The sequence below is a fragment of the Melanerpes formicivorus genome, unplaced genomic scaffold (genome assembly GCF_026170545.1).
Source record: "Melanerpes formicivorus ecotype bairdi unplaced genomic scaffold, bMelFor1.0.p_v2 SCAF_25, whole genome shotgun sequence".
NCBI classification, from domain to species: Eukaryota; Metazoa; Chordata; class Aves; order Piciformes; family Picidae; genus Melanerpes; species Melanerpes formicivorus.
The window spans coordinates 7,312,067-7,328,051 of record NW_027142377.1 but is presented as its reverse complement, the minus strand read 5'-3'; the positions used below and the strand labels follow the sequence as shown (position 1 = coordinate 7,328,051).

The window sequence follows — 15,985 nt, the reverse complement described above, 5'->3', positions numbered from 1 at the left end:
AGTGACATGAGAAAAGGGAAGATGCAAGCTCTGCTAAACAGAAATGTCCTGTAGAGGTTGCAGTCGCCCTTCTGTTACAAATTGTGTAGAGACCAGTTACTGCCTGTTGTCAAAATGCATTCTGCTGAAATTGCACAGAAGAAATGAATGCAACTGAGTTCCTCATCAGTAAAACAAGAAGAGCAGGTACTGTTTATGTGGAATTAAATATTATACTGCAGGTGGGTAGTGCCATACCTTGAAATTTTGCTGCCCTCTGCCTCAAGGGGAAATACCACAACTGAATTTATATATATTTTTTTTTTTTACATTTAGAATCAGAACTCCAAAATTGTGAAAATCTTTTTGACAGCTTGAGAATAAGGTTTTCTGTTGACATTTCCAAGGATGCTGGAGAAAGCAAACTGTTCATACTCAAAGTGCATTTTTACTTGGATTGTTGAGCCAGGATATTTGGATTATTTTTCATTCATAATTGACTGCATGACTCGGGGGAAGAAACGGTGTGACCAGGGGCAGAAAGTATTTCTGAACGGTGTAAAATGAGCAATTTTTAAACGGAGGTAAAAGAAACACAGAACTAAAAAGACCAGCCTTACAGAAAAATTGCAAGTGAAATGGAAAATCTGAGTCTTCAGAAAGGTTATTTGGAGTCACAACAAATTTTTGCAGTGGAAGAACTTCACCAAAACAAATATGGCCATAAAGTAACGGTTTTGAGTCAACGAAATTGCTTTTTGGTGGGATGTTTTCAACTGAACATGTAGGTAGTTGTATTTTGTGCATCACTTTCTCAAAATATTTTTGCCTAAAGATAATTCTTTTAATGCTTTTTAAGTAGTGACCCCTCAGTTATTTTTGAGTTGAAAACATATTTTTAAGAACCATGTGAGCTGGAATAAATCCCAGGCTATGTGGAAGTGGCTTAGTTTTGCATCAGATAACTGCCTCTGGCATTGGATCTTACATCAGGAGAATGATGCTACGAGGTCACACCGCTGCACACTACTGCACACCGCAGTATCCCAGGCAGTATGGGGAAGGAAGAGAGGGAAGGATTGTTTGGAAAACACTTTCATTACGATCTTCCAAAATGCCACTTTCAAGGTACAGTGGGAAGGAGCAGCAGTGTTCACATTAACAGCGTCAAAGGTGGCAGGAAGGGAGGTGGTTTGGACATGTTTTCCCCCACAATTTCCCATTCCCTTGGGCTGCCAAACTGAGGGGGAGGAGGTCAGATGGAAGCAGCACTGGCCAGATGTGTATCTGCCTCTTGTCTTCAAGCCATGTAAGCTTGGTGAGGGGTAGAGGCAGTGGAGCTTCACAAGACACCATCAACAGCACCAACCCACAAAGGCATTCCTAAGTTTACTATGTGTGTGATAGGGTCATGGTTTAGCTTGCTGGTTGTTTTTAGTGCACATAATAAGATCTTTGCTGCTGATGCCTGAGGTCCTAGGTGTGGTTGCCATTTGTTTGTGCAGATACCTACTTCCCATGGCTCGAGCTACTGCAAAACTTATCTTTCCTCTATATCTGAAACTTCTGGTAGCTCATTATTCAGTTCTTTACACCTTATTATCCTAGCTTGTTTGCTTTGCCACAGTTACCTTAAAACATCCTGAACTGTGTGGGGGAGGGGGAGGGGTGGGGAGAGCTTGGTGGGGGGAAGGGGTGTGGGAAGCCAACAACAAAACAAACCACAACTCTGCAGTAGAAAAGAGGGATGAGATGTATTAGAGGTACTTAAAGTATTGAAAAAGGAGAGGAGCTCCATATTTGAAGCTTGAATTCAGGGACAAAATAATAGGAACCAAGGTAAAGTTGGAATTATGAGGGATTAAGGGATTTAACATATTTTCTTCATTCTTTTTTTTTTTAACCTAAGCACTCCATGTGAACTTTATCCCTCCTGGTAACTTCTGTTGGCAGCATGTTTCATTTGTCATGTGATTGTTTTATTTTTGTTCTTGGTAGAAACAGAAGTTCATTAGACCACATTGCAAGTATGCAAAAGCCTACAGGGGCTCGCTCAAGATAGTTTAAACCCACAATTTCTGCTTCTGTAATTCTTTATCCGTCTCAGTTACTGTTTTTAATCACTATTTTAATGCTATGCTACATTATGTTATTTTGGTGGGTGTGATAACAACAGCTAGGTATAAGTGCTATAAATAGTTTCAATAACACCATCTATTTCCTTTTCTGAGTGCATTTTCCTTGTTTTAAGCTGAACAGCCATATCCACTTTCCATTTCTACATTCCATGGAAGGGTTCCTTAGGCCTTTTCCTGAATGGTGACCCTTTTAGGAAAGTGGTGGTAGCCAAGGAACCCTTTGAATTGGGAAGGAATGTGAGCTGATCAGATGGAAAGCTAGCTGGCTGCCAGGAGCTCTGCCCACATGAAGCCTGACTCATTTACTGTCCCAACCACAAGGGACTATGTTGGTTGTAGCTGAGATTCAGTGGCTATGGTGGTGTTCATCCAGGGTATGATGATGAACAAGTCTGAGCCCAGGTCACTGACACTGCCTGACAGGAAGTCAAAAGAGACCCTCAGGCACAGCTTCCACATGGGAACTCTTGTTGGGTGTAGCTGACAGAGGCAGGACAGTTACAATCAAAGCCTCACCATAGCTGTTGTTATTTTGAGCAAGATAACTTGGCAACCCAGTGGTCCACAGCCTATTCTGAGCATGTGCTGGCATATATCTAGTTTGATAAGTGATCATACAAATGGAATGGAGGAGAGCCCCTTCAAACCACAGACATCTTAGGATAACATCTCACAACTTTGGTCCCCACCTAAGCTTCATTTCCCTCCTTCTTCTGTAATTTGGGGGTAATAATACTGATACTTAACCATTTCACAAAAAGCTAATGTAGCAGCTGATGCTTTTTAACCAGCAATATTGGGTAAAAAAAATAAAGGGTGGGTAGATTGAAGCATACATTGCAGAGTTAGGTCTTCTAGCCTCAGCCATCAAAAGTGACTAACTCACTCAATCTCCTGTCCCCAGGGACCCCACTGCAAACAAAGATAGCTCCACATTGTGAAGTGTTAACACATTGCTTGTAACTCAAGTACATGGGGGTGTGATTCACCCGAACAAGAAACAATGTTTCCAACCCCATGTGGGACACTAAAAACACACAGAGGTGTGTTTGGTGTTAAAGAGAGGACAAAAGATCTATAAGAGGGCAGATGGTGAGATAACAGAAGGAAGAAGGTTGCTATGTGTTAATGGGAACGGTGATCCAGATAATGACCTGCCCATCTAATCATCAGTCTGATTTCCCCTGTTTTTCTGGCTACAAAATCCTAAAAGCAAGTGTAGGTCACCTAGTTTGGTAGCTGGAGAGCAAAGCAATCAGGGTAGGTGGGCTTACAAAATACAGAATTAACCAGGTTGGAAAAGACCTTTGAGATCATCGAGTCCAACCTATCACCCAACCCTATCTAATCAACTAAACCATGGCACCAAGTGCCTTATCCAGTCTTGTGAGGGGAAACAACACAAGGGGACAGTGAACTCACTGGCAAGGCCACACTGGGCTGGAGTCTCGTGGGGTGCTGGTGGTACAGATTTTTAATTAAATACGCACTCCAACACTTTGTTGTGCCATCAGCAAGCCAAAGAGACACCCATGGCTACTGCTACTAATGGGAGAACAGCTTTCCATTAGTGACTGAACTGTAATGACCCTGTAAAGCCACAGAATATGCTTGTCATTGTCTAATAGACTAGTGCAGCTTTTAAAAGAAAAACAGTCAGGTTTTTTGAGCCAGCTGGTTTTAAACAGGCAACTTCTTTAACCTTGACCTACGGCTGTTTGTCAGTGTTGTGAGGGTGGTTTGAGAAGCCAATGCAGTACGAGACCACTGTGGTTTTGCCAAGTCCCAGGCTGTCCGAGGAAGACTTCGGTGAGGGTTCAGGTCTGGCAGTGGGATGGCTGCATTGCACCCATATGCACCCATTGTGCTCTTCATTGCAGCTGGAGTCCTGAGTGATAGCTTGGGGATTACAGGATGGGCTCACAGGTGCTCATCTGAAGCCGAGCACAGGGAAGGACTGACAGTGCCTTTGAAATCAAATGAAAAACTAGATTTTACACACTGTTGCAGTTTTAATCAACCCTCCTTGTCTACTGCCTGCTCCTTCTCAACTAACTTCAACCTTATTATGATTAGATATCTATATAGACTGTCTGTGAAGACTCTGGATGCACTTTAGGAGGTGAATATTAGACACAATTGCTGGTTTCAGATAGTGTTCAGTTTCTCAGGGCTTTCAGCTATTTCTAGTGCTCTTAAACGTAATTAAGCAAATCAAGGTTCTGAAGGAAACTGAGAGCCAGCAGACATTCTCTGAGTTTTTATTTTACATACCTCCTTCTATACTTGAGGCACCCAAATCTACAAATTCAGTAATTCTGTGTATGACAACAAGGTGGGGAAATGCAGAAGCCCATTTCTGGCTCAGAGATTCCTATAATATAAATAAATGAAAGTCTTTTAATTTCTGTCTCTGACTTCCAGTGCTTTTTCCCACGATTCCTAGATTTATAAAAACTACCATATGCCAAGATGCCTGTCCCTGCCCAAACTATAGCTGGCTTTGTGGGGTGCTTGGATGCTACTACAGATCTGTATTGGCAGGCCAGAGCCCAGCTGCAAACATTTCTGAGCAGGAAAAGAGTGGCATTTGGCATGCGTGGTGCACAGTGTGCTCAGAGCCCACTGGCAGGCACTGCTCTTTCAGATTAACCCAAAGAATGTTTTGTCTCATGTTTGGCATAAATCTGCCTCTCTGACAGCATCTTTGGGTAATTGTCATAAGTAAACAGAAAGACTCATCTTCCCCTCGCTCTCTCCTGTAGTGACTATTTAGCAGTGAACTGTAACCAAAAGCATCATTGCACCATGGTGACAGACCTTTTGCCTAGAATATAATATTTGGTTTTGCAGCATGACCTATGTGAGTGCCGTGCTGCCATCACTCTGAAGGAGAGACCAGGGCAGATGTGGCTTTTCAGTGCTTGAGGAGCTTGCTGGGTAGCAGGTATGGAGTGGTGAGCTGGGCAGTGAGGGATGATGAAGAATTGTTCATGGATTTTTCCTGCCAAACGCATTTTGGAGACAAGACTCACAAAATGGAGACAAGAGGAGGATCCCTTCCAAATATTATATCTAGAAAGAAAGCTACAAAACAAGGGAAGGTCAGGAAAAAACCAAAAAGGCTACTGCATGACAGGGATGTTATTGTAGTAATTGTCTGACAGTTGACACAAATATGTATCTTAGAGGTAGGGTGCATTTAATGCAAGTGTTCATGAGTTAGACCTGGTGTTTATCATCACTGTGACATTGAGGTGGGAAACTGAGGCCAGAACAGCAGGAAAACTGCCACCAGATAAAAAGTCAAGAAAAGAGATTTAGCAGGAGAACCAAGAGGAAAAAAAGACAGATCAGATACTGCAAAGTTTGTCTAATTAAGGAATGTAGGACTGGACCAGGTGAGTTAAGGACGTTGATTTGCACATCAGGAAAAAGGAGAAGAGGCCTCACAAAAATAAAGTCAGAGATGCGGGATGAAAACCAGGCCAGAAGCGTGGGGAATGGGATTGGGAGGACTCAGAGGGAGGAGTGGTGGTAAAGTCGCATGCTGTGGAGAGATCAAGGATGGTAAGACTAGTATAGTGCTCATGTTCAAGAGAAAATTTGTATTAGCTGTTGAGAACTGTTCAATGGTGTAAAGGAGACTTGAAAGTAGCTAGGATAGGCTAGCATAGAGCTGAGGGATCAGAGTTCATAGCACCTTTATGCATCCTGGGAAAAAATACAGCTCAAAGTATAATTGCTTAAGAAACTATTGATAAACTGCTGCAGCTACAGTTAGCAGAACCTGACTCCCGCTTTTTCAGAAGGTGGGTGGATGGATAGATGGTTGGAAGCATGAACAGATGGAGTGGGTTTGGCTTTGGAACTCACCCCTTTTGCTTCCTGCCATGCCCATATTGGTCATGATATAAAAATGTTTCTAAGTAACGGATTGTATAGATCCGAATATGGGCACTGAAAACAAAGGCTGTACAAATAAATACTGGGAAAGGACCCACAGCTTCCTGAAGACTGATAGCCAGATTTCTTTCTGCATGCTTTGCATCCTGTTGATGATTTGACACTTTTTTCCCCAGTAACGTCCAAGACACATACTGCATTAATCAGATAATGTAACTTTCCATGATCTAGCCCTAAGAAATGTTATTTAACTTCCTTCCCCTCCCTTTTTGTCTCCTTTTGACAACTGACTTTCTACTCACGGTTTCTCAAACACAAGAAATCTGGTGAAAGTTGTGATATTGTTATCAGAGCAATGTTTGTGGTGTGATTGCTGTGTGGTTAGCTACCTGAAGCTTAATAAAAGCCTTTTCCCTTTCAAAGGCTTATCTGTGATCCATACTCCACTTGAATAGGGTCTTGTGAAAGCCAGTGGGAGTATGGACATGAATGCAGTTAAATCCACAACCAGCCTTACGCACGACTGCACGTTCCTTCAGCTTTGCAATGACTGCATGGAAATCGTATCGGATGTGTGGCGCTGATATGATAAAGAAAGGAATATATTCTTGAATCATGCAAAATCACATTATTAGTTCCCCTTTCTTGCCTTGTGTGGTGCTTTCCCCATACTGTAGCACTACTCATACTAGACACACCTGAAGACAGCTTGTCTCTTTTGTTGTAGTTGCAGGTGGAGCTTGATCAGGAATATCAAGACAAATTCAAAAGACTGCCCTTGGAAATTCTGGAGTTTGTACAGGAAGCCATGAAAGGGAAAATCAGTGAAGATGGAGACCACAGTTCTGCCCCTTCTTCCCTGGCATCTGACAGTGGCAAGTCAAATCATAAACCTCTGCAAAGTGAAGAGGAATTGGAAGAAGATAATCCAGAAAAAGTGTTTGATACTACTTTTTAACTGCCCAAGAAATAACTGGTGTGCCAGGGCACACCATTCCCCAGCTTCCCATCTCCACTCTCCCAGTGTGAGCTGCTGCTGAAGCACTTCAGGAGGCAGGAGAAATCTGCATTCAAAGTGCACATTTCCCAAAAGGAACATTTTATAAAAAGTATTATGCAAAGGTCTTCATTCTCATTCTTCATCTTATTATTATTCTGAAGCTTAGTGCAGCTGTAATGGGAAAATTAGTATGTTAAGCATCCTCTCTTTTTACTTTCTTTTTTCTTTTTCTTTTTCTTTTTTTTTCTTTTTTTTTTGGCCAATTTACAATGGGTAATTTTCTGGCCCTGTTCACTGTTAAGAATGTTTAATGAAGACCAGTGTATTTTACAGAGACAAAATGTGTGCAGATTTCCTTTTGAAGTGCCAGTGCAAAGTGCTCCAAACTAATACAGAAACTAGAGATTATTGTAACAGTAGTTAATCATATTTGTTTCCTACTTTATAACTGCACCTTGACAGCTGTACCATCATTTTACAGTTGCACTGAAACATTTAACCCTTTTTAGCTTTGCAAGCACTGGTGGCTTGCTGTCTTGATATTATGTTTATCACATGGAAAGAAATATATTTGCTGCTGAAAGTTCCTGGAACCGTGGGGACAAGAGGAAAACAAAGAGAAGAACTCCACCTGGAGATTGTCAGTGTCTCTGTATGTCTGTGTTGATTACACTGTGTGAGTGCACATATGTTTGTGTATATACATATATATATATGTGCACACACATCTGTCTATATACACACACAGCATGTTTCTATTTGAAATCAGCATGGTCTCTTGGCTAAATGAACTGTTTCAGGGCTATGTGAATAGAGAGAATCTTGCTGAAAGCTGACATCTGGGATATACTGCTAGAAAACAGTCGTTGAACCGTACATTTCCTTTTGTGGTGTTAGTGTTGTAAATCAAAGTAGTTTTAGAATATAAATTTGATATATATTTTGCAGACTCAAAAGTATTGATTTTATGTATCATATTTTAAGCTTACTGAATTTGATAGCATTATTAAATGTTTAGGACTACAGTACTTGAAAATTAACATAATCTTCCATTATTTTTAAGACTGAGGTTCAGTTTTAGTAAGGTCTGAAATTCGAAAGCAAAATATAAAAACCTGATCAATGTTATTTAAAATTTATATTAATCAGTTTAACTGACTTCTTAAAATAAGATCAAAGTTAGTGTGCCATATGATCTGCATGAAAGAAGTAACTAATGCATTTTGAGAAATCTATATCAGATGAAAGAGAGACTCTGTGAAAGTCAGGATATTTGAAAAGGTAAAGAAATGCTATTCTTTGGGTTCCCATTCTAACAGAGAGAGGAAGTATGAAACGTTACAGAGGGATTCTTACTTGTACCCAAGCCAATGCTAAAGGCCTTTCCTCTGCCGTGGGTGAAGAGGCATCTTGGGGCAAAACATAAACTAGCTCAAAAGATACCAGTTTGTGTTGAGAGGCTTCAACCTGCAAATTGGCCTTTTCCTGCACACCACCAGGCTGAGCATGGCTGTGCTGGGCAATAGCGCTCACACACGCGTTTGCAAAGTTGAGGCCTTACTTGGTGTTAAAAAGCAATTGGAGAAAGCAGTCAGTTCTGTAGGAGGCATTTTAATACATTGTAACAGTTACTTTACTTCCATTCCCTCAGGATTTTAGTACCTTAAAGTAACTTATTTTATTTAAATTTAAGCAATAAAATAGAAACCAAGCTTAAGTTTTTCGTTAACTGATAGTGTGCGTGTATATATATATAAGTTCGAACCTTGGGAAAAAAAACAGTATTTTGATGTTTCTTTTTTAAAACTTAGAGCAGAAAGAAGGAAAATTGCACATTGTTTGGAGATCATATTTTGGATTAAGCTGTTCTGGTTTATGATGATGAAGTTAGCAAATGTCTACTTCAAAAATCCAACTTTCATCTTAATGCTAGGAAAGGGGAATCCTCTGTTAATCCTTGTTTTGCACTTTGAAATCAATCATCGTCACTCATTGAAAACTTAGAGAGTCAGGATGTAATGCTGCATTTTATAAAGTAACAATGACATATTGTCTAAATTACTACAAGATTAAGGTGATAGCAGTGTTCACCATAAAACTGAAGGTTATTGTTCAGAACAGGCTCTGCTGTAAAATCTTGGCTTCTTGGAATTTCAATGTGACGTTCCCATGGACTTTAGTGGAGCCAGGACTTCACTGCAGGCTTCAAAGAAACTTGGGCAACTACTAATTAACCTTTTGTTTATATTTTTAAAATCAAGGAATATGCCAGTTGCATTAAATATCCTATCAGCTGTAGTCATTTAACAGTACATTTGTATTTGACCATTTCCTGTACTCACATTTTTTATATCTGTACAGTGCCACTTTCTGCAGGTGTAGGCTAGTGTGTAACACTGTACATCTTGCATCGTTCAAACTATTTCAGTGAAACAGATATCATTTAATATTGATATTACTTGAACTAGAGTAAGATAATGAAAAAAGGGTCTTTATGATGTGCAAGTCTTGTGCCTTTTATGTATTTGCCTTGTTCTGTGTTGAATGTGTGGAAATGCTGTATTGTGGATTTTCTGCTGTATAGAATAGAGCTGTCTATATTAAACTAGATCGTGCACTTCAGATATCTTTACACTACTGAAAATAGCTTGGTTTTGGCAGTAGAAACTGAATTTTTAAAGTTCTAATGAAGGCCAGACACTTTAGATTTAACATGTTCATAATTATGTTAATTAATGCTCATCTATTAGCTAAACATTCACTGAAAGATAACTAAAGGGACATCATTGCTTGCCTTTATTTGAAGTCAGTGGTTCTCTTGTACATTGTATTAATAGTGTCTGTGATTGATTAGTCCTTGATGATTTGCTCTCAAAGTGGGATAAAATACTTCAGTTAACATGTACATACTTTCAGTTCCTCAATCTATGATTGTTTCAGAGGCATAATTCACATTTTTGTAAAAATTCTATGCAATTTTGTGGCATGATGTTTCTTCCACTTGTAATTTTATGTGCTCACATTACAGATCCAAAGGACAAATAAAAATTTCTTAATGCAAGGCATTTTTTTTTCCTGTCCATTGACTCAAAAGCCATATTTGACCCAGGAGACCTTACTGACCTCAAATACCTTGCCCTAACCCCTTTGCTCCTGGGAAGGGTAGTGCCATGAGGAGTCAGTGAAGTTTCCCTGCAGGCTATTGTGTTCACAACAAGAGCAAGAAATTGCACGTGTCTGGGCGCCCATCCCTCGCTCCTCCCAGCAAAATGTGTGTTTGCTGGTGCTGTGAAACAACAGGAAGCCAAAAAAGTACACAGCAGCCCATGAACTAGTAAGAAGACATTGGTTTGCAGGATGGGCTTTTGTAGAACAGCAGTTGCATGATTTTCAGCCATACTGGTAAACCACCTCAACAAATTATAGCAGGCCTGCTTCTCTTGCACTGCCCCAGCTGTTCCACTAATCCTCTAAGCAACTGCATATGCTCTGTGAAACGTACCTTTGCAGGGGCCTTCCACTGAGGGGACTGAAAAATAAATGTGTCATTGTGATTGGCTTCTGACTTGCCTTTCCCTATTTAATTTACAATGGAAAAAAACATCTCTGAGAAAAGAGGTAAGCAGGTGAATTAATCCAGTATACTAAGGGATATAGCTATTAAAATAAAATATCTCCAGGGCAGATAGACTGAAATTGCTCCCTAGAAGAGGTGTGGGGAAATGGGGTCTGACAAGAGGGATGGACATGACACAGGGTACAAGGGTACAAGCAATCAAGGAAGGGAGGAACAGAGCTGAAAACTGAGCCTGTGAGTTTGTCAAAGAGGAATAAGGCCGGGACAGAAATAGAGCAGGAGAGAGAGAACCAAAAAAAAGAAAAGTGAGCACATTTCCTTCCCAAAGGAAGAACAGTGGGGTGTGAAATCAAGAGTGGGTTTTCCTGAGGCCCCATCAGCAAGCTGCCTGCAGCAACACCAGCAAGGGGAGGCAGATGGGGCCATAGTGCAGTGGTGAGAATTTCAGGAGGATGAGCAGGGACATAGTGACAACAACCACAGAGGGAATAGCCAGGAGGCCATAGAAAGGATTGGGAAACAACCCTCATCTCCCACAGGCCTCAGAAAGGCAGGATTCTCAGAACTGGCTGAGCAGATGACCTCGGTGCTTGTACTTTGGCTACAGGTGACTGACTTGGCTGCTGAGGAGAGAGGGCAACAGGCTGGGATGTGTAGAAGAGCTGTCTAGAGGCCAAACAAGGGGAAAATGGAGGCCAGGCACTGGGACCAGAACTGCTATGTTGGACTGCTGAAGCTTCAAGTGGTTTCTGCAACTGCACCTGCTGGTGGCTAGAAGAAAATCAGTTCCAGCACAGCAGCAGAGGTCTGCTATTGCAAGCTGGAGAAGGTGACCAAGGACTTCACTTTACCTTCAATGTGGATGCAATGATAACTAGTACCACAGCCATGTTCCATCACAACTGAACAGTGGCTTCATGAGCCTTACATCATTTCCTTCACAGTGATGAAGCTTCCAGGCAACAGCTGGTGGGTATCTGGATCTAACTGAGATGCTAGGGTGCCCACTGGGGAGTCTCACTGAGCAGGGCAGGAAGAGTTCAGAGGAGGTGTCCAGGCCTCTTAAAATCCGGGCATACATTAAAATTCTAGGAAATAATTTTGAACAGCTGTACTTCAAAAGACATGAATTGGGATTTAAGCCCACAAGGACTATATCATACCATTGAACTTCAGGAGAGCTGTAAGTGCAGGAGCTGCACAAGTCATGTATGCCAGCCCTCACTGAAGCATCCAAGCTCCCGAAGCCACTACATTTCAGCTACAAAATTCAGGTCAGCACTTATTAATAAATTCACATCAATGACTGCATGTGGGTCATTTGGGCACTCATTCAAAGACCACATTTGCTCCAGTAACAGCAGAGGGAGTAGAAGGATCTAACTCAAAATCTGAATTTTCACCTCTCGCATCAGGCATCAAGGAGCTAGGTAGTTTCCGGCTATAGCAGTGTTATTTAATGTGAAAACAGCCACGTCCTTTCCTGGATTTAGCCAGAAGACACCTGAATGCCAGATGAGACCACTTCTGTGACCCTGACATTTCCCATGGAGTTGAAACAGTTAACACTGACTTCTCTTCCCATCTCTGCCTGAAAAGGGAGCTTCCTTAAATGTGGACAGCAAGACTCACTTGGCCATCATCAGACCTAGTTCCTCCTCAGCACAATGGCCCTGCCCCTACTCTTCTCTTCTTTAAGGGTTCAATAGGAGAAAGAAGAGTCCCTGTCCAATGAAGAAAGTGCTACTAAGCAAAAGGGCCAGGACAGAAAATTCAAGCCACAAGCAGCAGATGATGGTCACTAGTGAAGTTAAGGAAGCCAACTGCACAAACATTCTGGGATTAAAAAAGTCCTCTAACAAGATGCTCTCTTAGCTGTTTTCACATTTAAGAAATGTCACACAGTTGTCCTTTACTTCCAAGTGGGTGGGTTTAGAGGTCTAGTTCATGGGTTCCTTGTGATGAGTATGATGAGGTAGTATGCTAGAAAGGAGGATGGGGGGGAGGGGAGCGGAAATGAAGAAATTAAAAATCCAAGTGTTCAGCTTGCAGATGGTAAAGAAGAAAATACTGGAGGTAACACATTAGCTGCTGTATAATAATACAATTTTTTAAAGCTGGGGGTTCTGGAATGAGGGGGCTGCAAAATGTGGTGAGGAGACTATGCTGTGGTGCGGGGTGCTAATTGTTTTGGCTGGATCCAAACCAGAGCAGGTAGAAGGGCTTTAAGAAGCACTGGAGGAACTAAGCTCTAATTAGGGACAAATTGAAGCCAACTTGACAAAAATAAAAAAGAAAAATTTAAAGCCTACAGCTGTATCAATGGAGGAAGCCTGGCTAATGAGCAGGAGAGCTCAGCAACTTCCATCACCGAGAACTGTAATGTAATTAGTGTTACTGAGCTGTGGTGGGATAATTGGCCAGTTCAGATAAGTGATTACAGCCTGAGTAATGGGGATCAAAAATTTGAAAAGGAAAGAAGGGGGTATAAATCAAACTTTGTTCTGTTCTTGGGCAAGATGCAGTTTAGTTGGTAAACGTTGATGCATTGAGCTAATCTATTGATGACAGGAGCTGTGAACTGGGCCTGCCCTCAGCTGGGAAAGAGGTTACAGCTATGAAATACTCTGTCCTGGGTTTGTACTAGCTGTTTCAGGAAGGCACATGTCACGGTAGGGCCAAACGGCCCCAGCACAAACCTAGACAGACATTAAGGTGTCTAGACATGGTCCCCTTCTTCCCCCTCCTTCCTGCAGAAAGCCAGGGTAATGCGGGAAAAGGAACAAAGGGGACAGGCCCGTGCATGTCTAGTAAACAACCCTGTATCTGTGGTAAGGGCATGTGTTCTGGCCACAGCCTGGCAGAACCCCTTCCCATTGGGTAACTATGTGCTGGGTTCGGTGCCCTATTGGTCCAATCATTCTCAGGCAAGATTTATATAGCGGCTGATTTCTAGTTGCCTGTGCCTTGCTCGTGCCTTGCTCAAGCCTTGCTTACCCTTGCTCAGCCTTGCTGAAGCCTTGTGTGCTTGAACGTGCTTGGACCATGTCTGGCTTCAAGTTGCCTCGAGTTGCATAGCCTCAAGTTGCCTGCTCCAGCACCTGGGATAAAGCTACAAACACACACACTGCAAGATACAAGAGAAGCCATGAGCTTAGGAGTTGGAGCCAAGCCTGCTTCCTCTTGTGACCAGGATTTTGCCATGCCTCAATTCACCCAGGACAAAGCAAGCACCCGTCACAATAACATTGTTAACAGCCCGCTGTCTGCTGAATCCAGACCAGCCATCAAAGGCTCTGTGGCATTCCTGCCGGCAACCTGCCGTGCCTGGCACATAAGCACCCCAAAGCCTCTAATACACAGCAGCAGCACTCCCTACTTGGGTACAACCATCTGTGAGTAATTAATTCGTTGCCTCTTTGGCATAACTGTTCTTGTCAAGTCTCCCCCCACCCCATGTGGTCAAGCGCCATTTCGCTCCTGGAGTGAGGCTAGTCTCTGACTCATCCAGCGCTGCCTGCTGGCCTCAGGGAAACAACTGGAGACCAGAGCCCCATCGAAGAGGAGGAGGAGGGAGCAGCAGCAGCATCATGCTACAGTTTCCATTCAAGGGTGCAATGATCTCAGAAGAGAGCTCAGTTCTTTGAGCTTCCCTCTCTACCCGGAGGGAAAGCCTCTCCTGCTAAGAAGGGACTTCTAGGAATAGGAAACCACTGTATTCCTTCCCTGCTGTAAATAAGAATTATGCCCTGCTTTCACTTTGCTGCTGCAAAATGCTCCCTCTGGTCGTTAAGCCTGAGATGGCAGAGCTGTTAGCTTCTGTGATTTATGGACTGAAGGAAACCACAGAGACCCCTTCATGGCTCTCCTTCATTCTGTGCCTTGCTCAGAAACTCACAGGCAACTGCCAGGCCCTGCTGGAGAGGGAAACAAAAGGAAATACCTCCCTGCTCCCCAGAAGGTATTTTCCTCCACCTAAGGAAGTACTGGGTGGGCAACAGGGCTGGTACCCTTTCTGCAGGGGTGGGAATGGTGCAAGCTGCTTCAAATGATGTGCTGCCCTGCATCACCTGGGTTTGTACACAGATTGAGTGATGCCTTGAAATGCTGCTGTGCCATGGGAGCCTGGGTAGTGCAGGCACCCCAGGCAGCACAGGGGCTCTGCACGCTGCCTATCTTGTGCAGGATGCAATGTAACCCTGTGATTTGGAGCATTCACCAGTGAGCATCTCCTACAGCTGCTGCTATTATCTGATTTAATCATGTTAGGATACCACAAATAGGAAGAAAACACCTGCTATCAACTTGATAGCAACTAAATTACTGCTCAAGGAAACTCAGCTTTGGCCATGTGCTCCCACTTTGCTCTGCAGCTTTACATGAAAACCAACTATTTTCTATTCCTATAAATTAAAACCTGTATCTGGCTTTACAAATCACTATTCCCTCAGCCCAGTGGCAGAATAGAGAGCTGTGATAACTTTCTTGTGTCAAAGTAACTAATGAGAAGGAAATGTTCTGTCTCTCTATGTAAATGCTGCTGTTCTCAACTCCCTGGGGGATGCTTCAGGTCCATAGGTTTTGCCTGAAAACCAGTACCACAATGTGCTATGTGATGGTTGTAGACCAGGAGTGCCAGCATTGCTAGGGCACAGGACAGGCATTTGCTGATGTTACACATAGTGGTAAAAGTCTTGGTGTGTTACTGGACTTGCTTCACTTTGGATTAAGGTGAATTTGACACAATTATTGATACCTTGCTTCATGGAGTTAATACAGGTAATTATTTTTTATGTGTATTCCAAACTCTTAGAAGCACTTGAGATAGTTGCAGCAAAGGAGTATTTGACTATGCTACCTTAAGGGTTGTATGAGAACCAGCACAGGACCTGCATGTGAAATGAGGAGCTGTTTTTTTTACACATTCCTTGGGCAGGTTCCTGCACTTCTCCTGGGTCTCACCTTCATTTTGCAAACCTTTTCCACCCATTGGCACTAGGTGATGCTCTGCAGCAGCCTCACCGGAAACCCAGTTTGGAGGAGAAGAGGGGCAGCCTCACTGTCACTGGCAGAAGGTAACCTTCAGGCAGGACTCTGCAAACCAGTCGTATTTTTAACCCCTGCTGCTCTGCTGACAGGCAGGGTATCACACCTGTGCATTCTGCCTGACTCACTATAAAGTGCCTGAGAACTGTACCATGTTTGATCCAATGTATTTGCAATGCCAATGTGCAGTGCATGTCCTATTTCTTCTCCATTCACTTAGTTTCTGAACACCCTAGAGTATCACCAGAAATAAAGAACCAGCTCTATATTTTTTTTGTTCCACAAGGTGATTTCTTTCATATTTCTTAAAGAAAGAGAGTATTTCTTGCACAGTCTGTC

General features: G+C 42.5%; 1 protein-coding gene across 2 annotated transcripts in view; it reads left to right on the top strand.

Annotated features, from left to right (window-relative positions):
- PLCB1 (phospholipase C beta 1) overlaps nucleotides 1-10,088 on the top strand; it is a 368,463-nt gene extending 358,375 nt beyond the window's left edge. Inside the window, exon 32 of one of the 2 annotated variants that reach the window (XM_068153205.1) lies at nucleotides 6,751-10,088. In XM_068153205.1, coding sequence (XP_068009306.1) covers nucleotides 6,751-6,981 — 231 coding nt within the window. In that variant the 3' untranslated portion in view covers nucleotides 6,982-10,088. The remainder of the gene's footprint in view (nucleotides 1-6,750) is intronic. The other variant, XM_068153206.1, reaches the window with a different exon arrangement.
- Nucleotides 10,089-15,985: the final 5,897 nt, after the last annotated feature.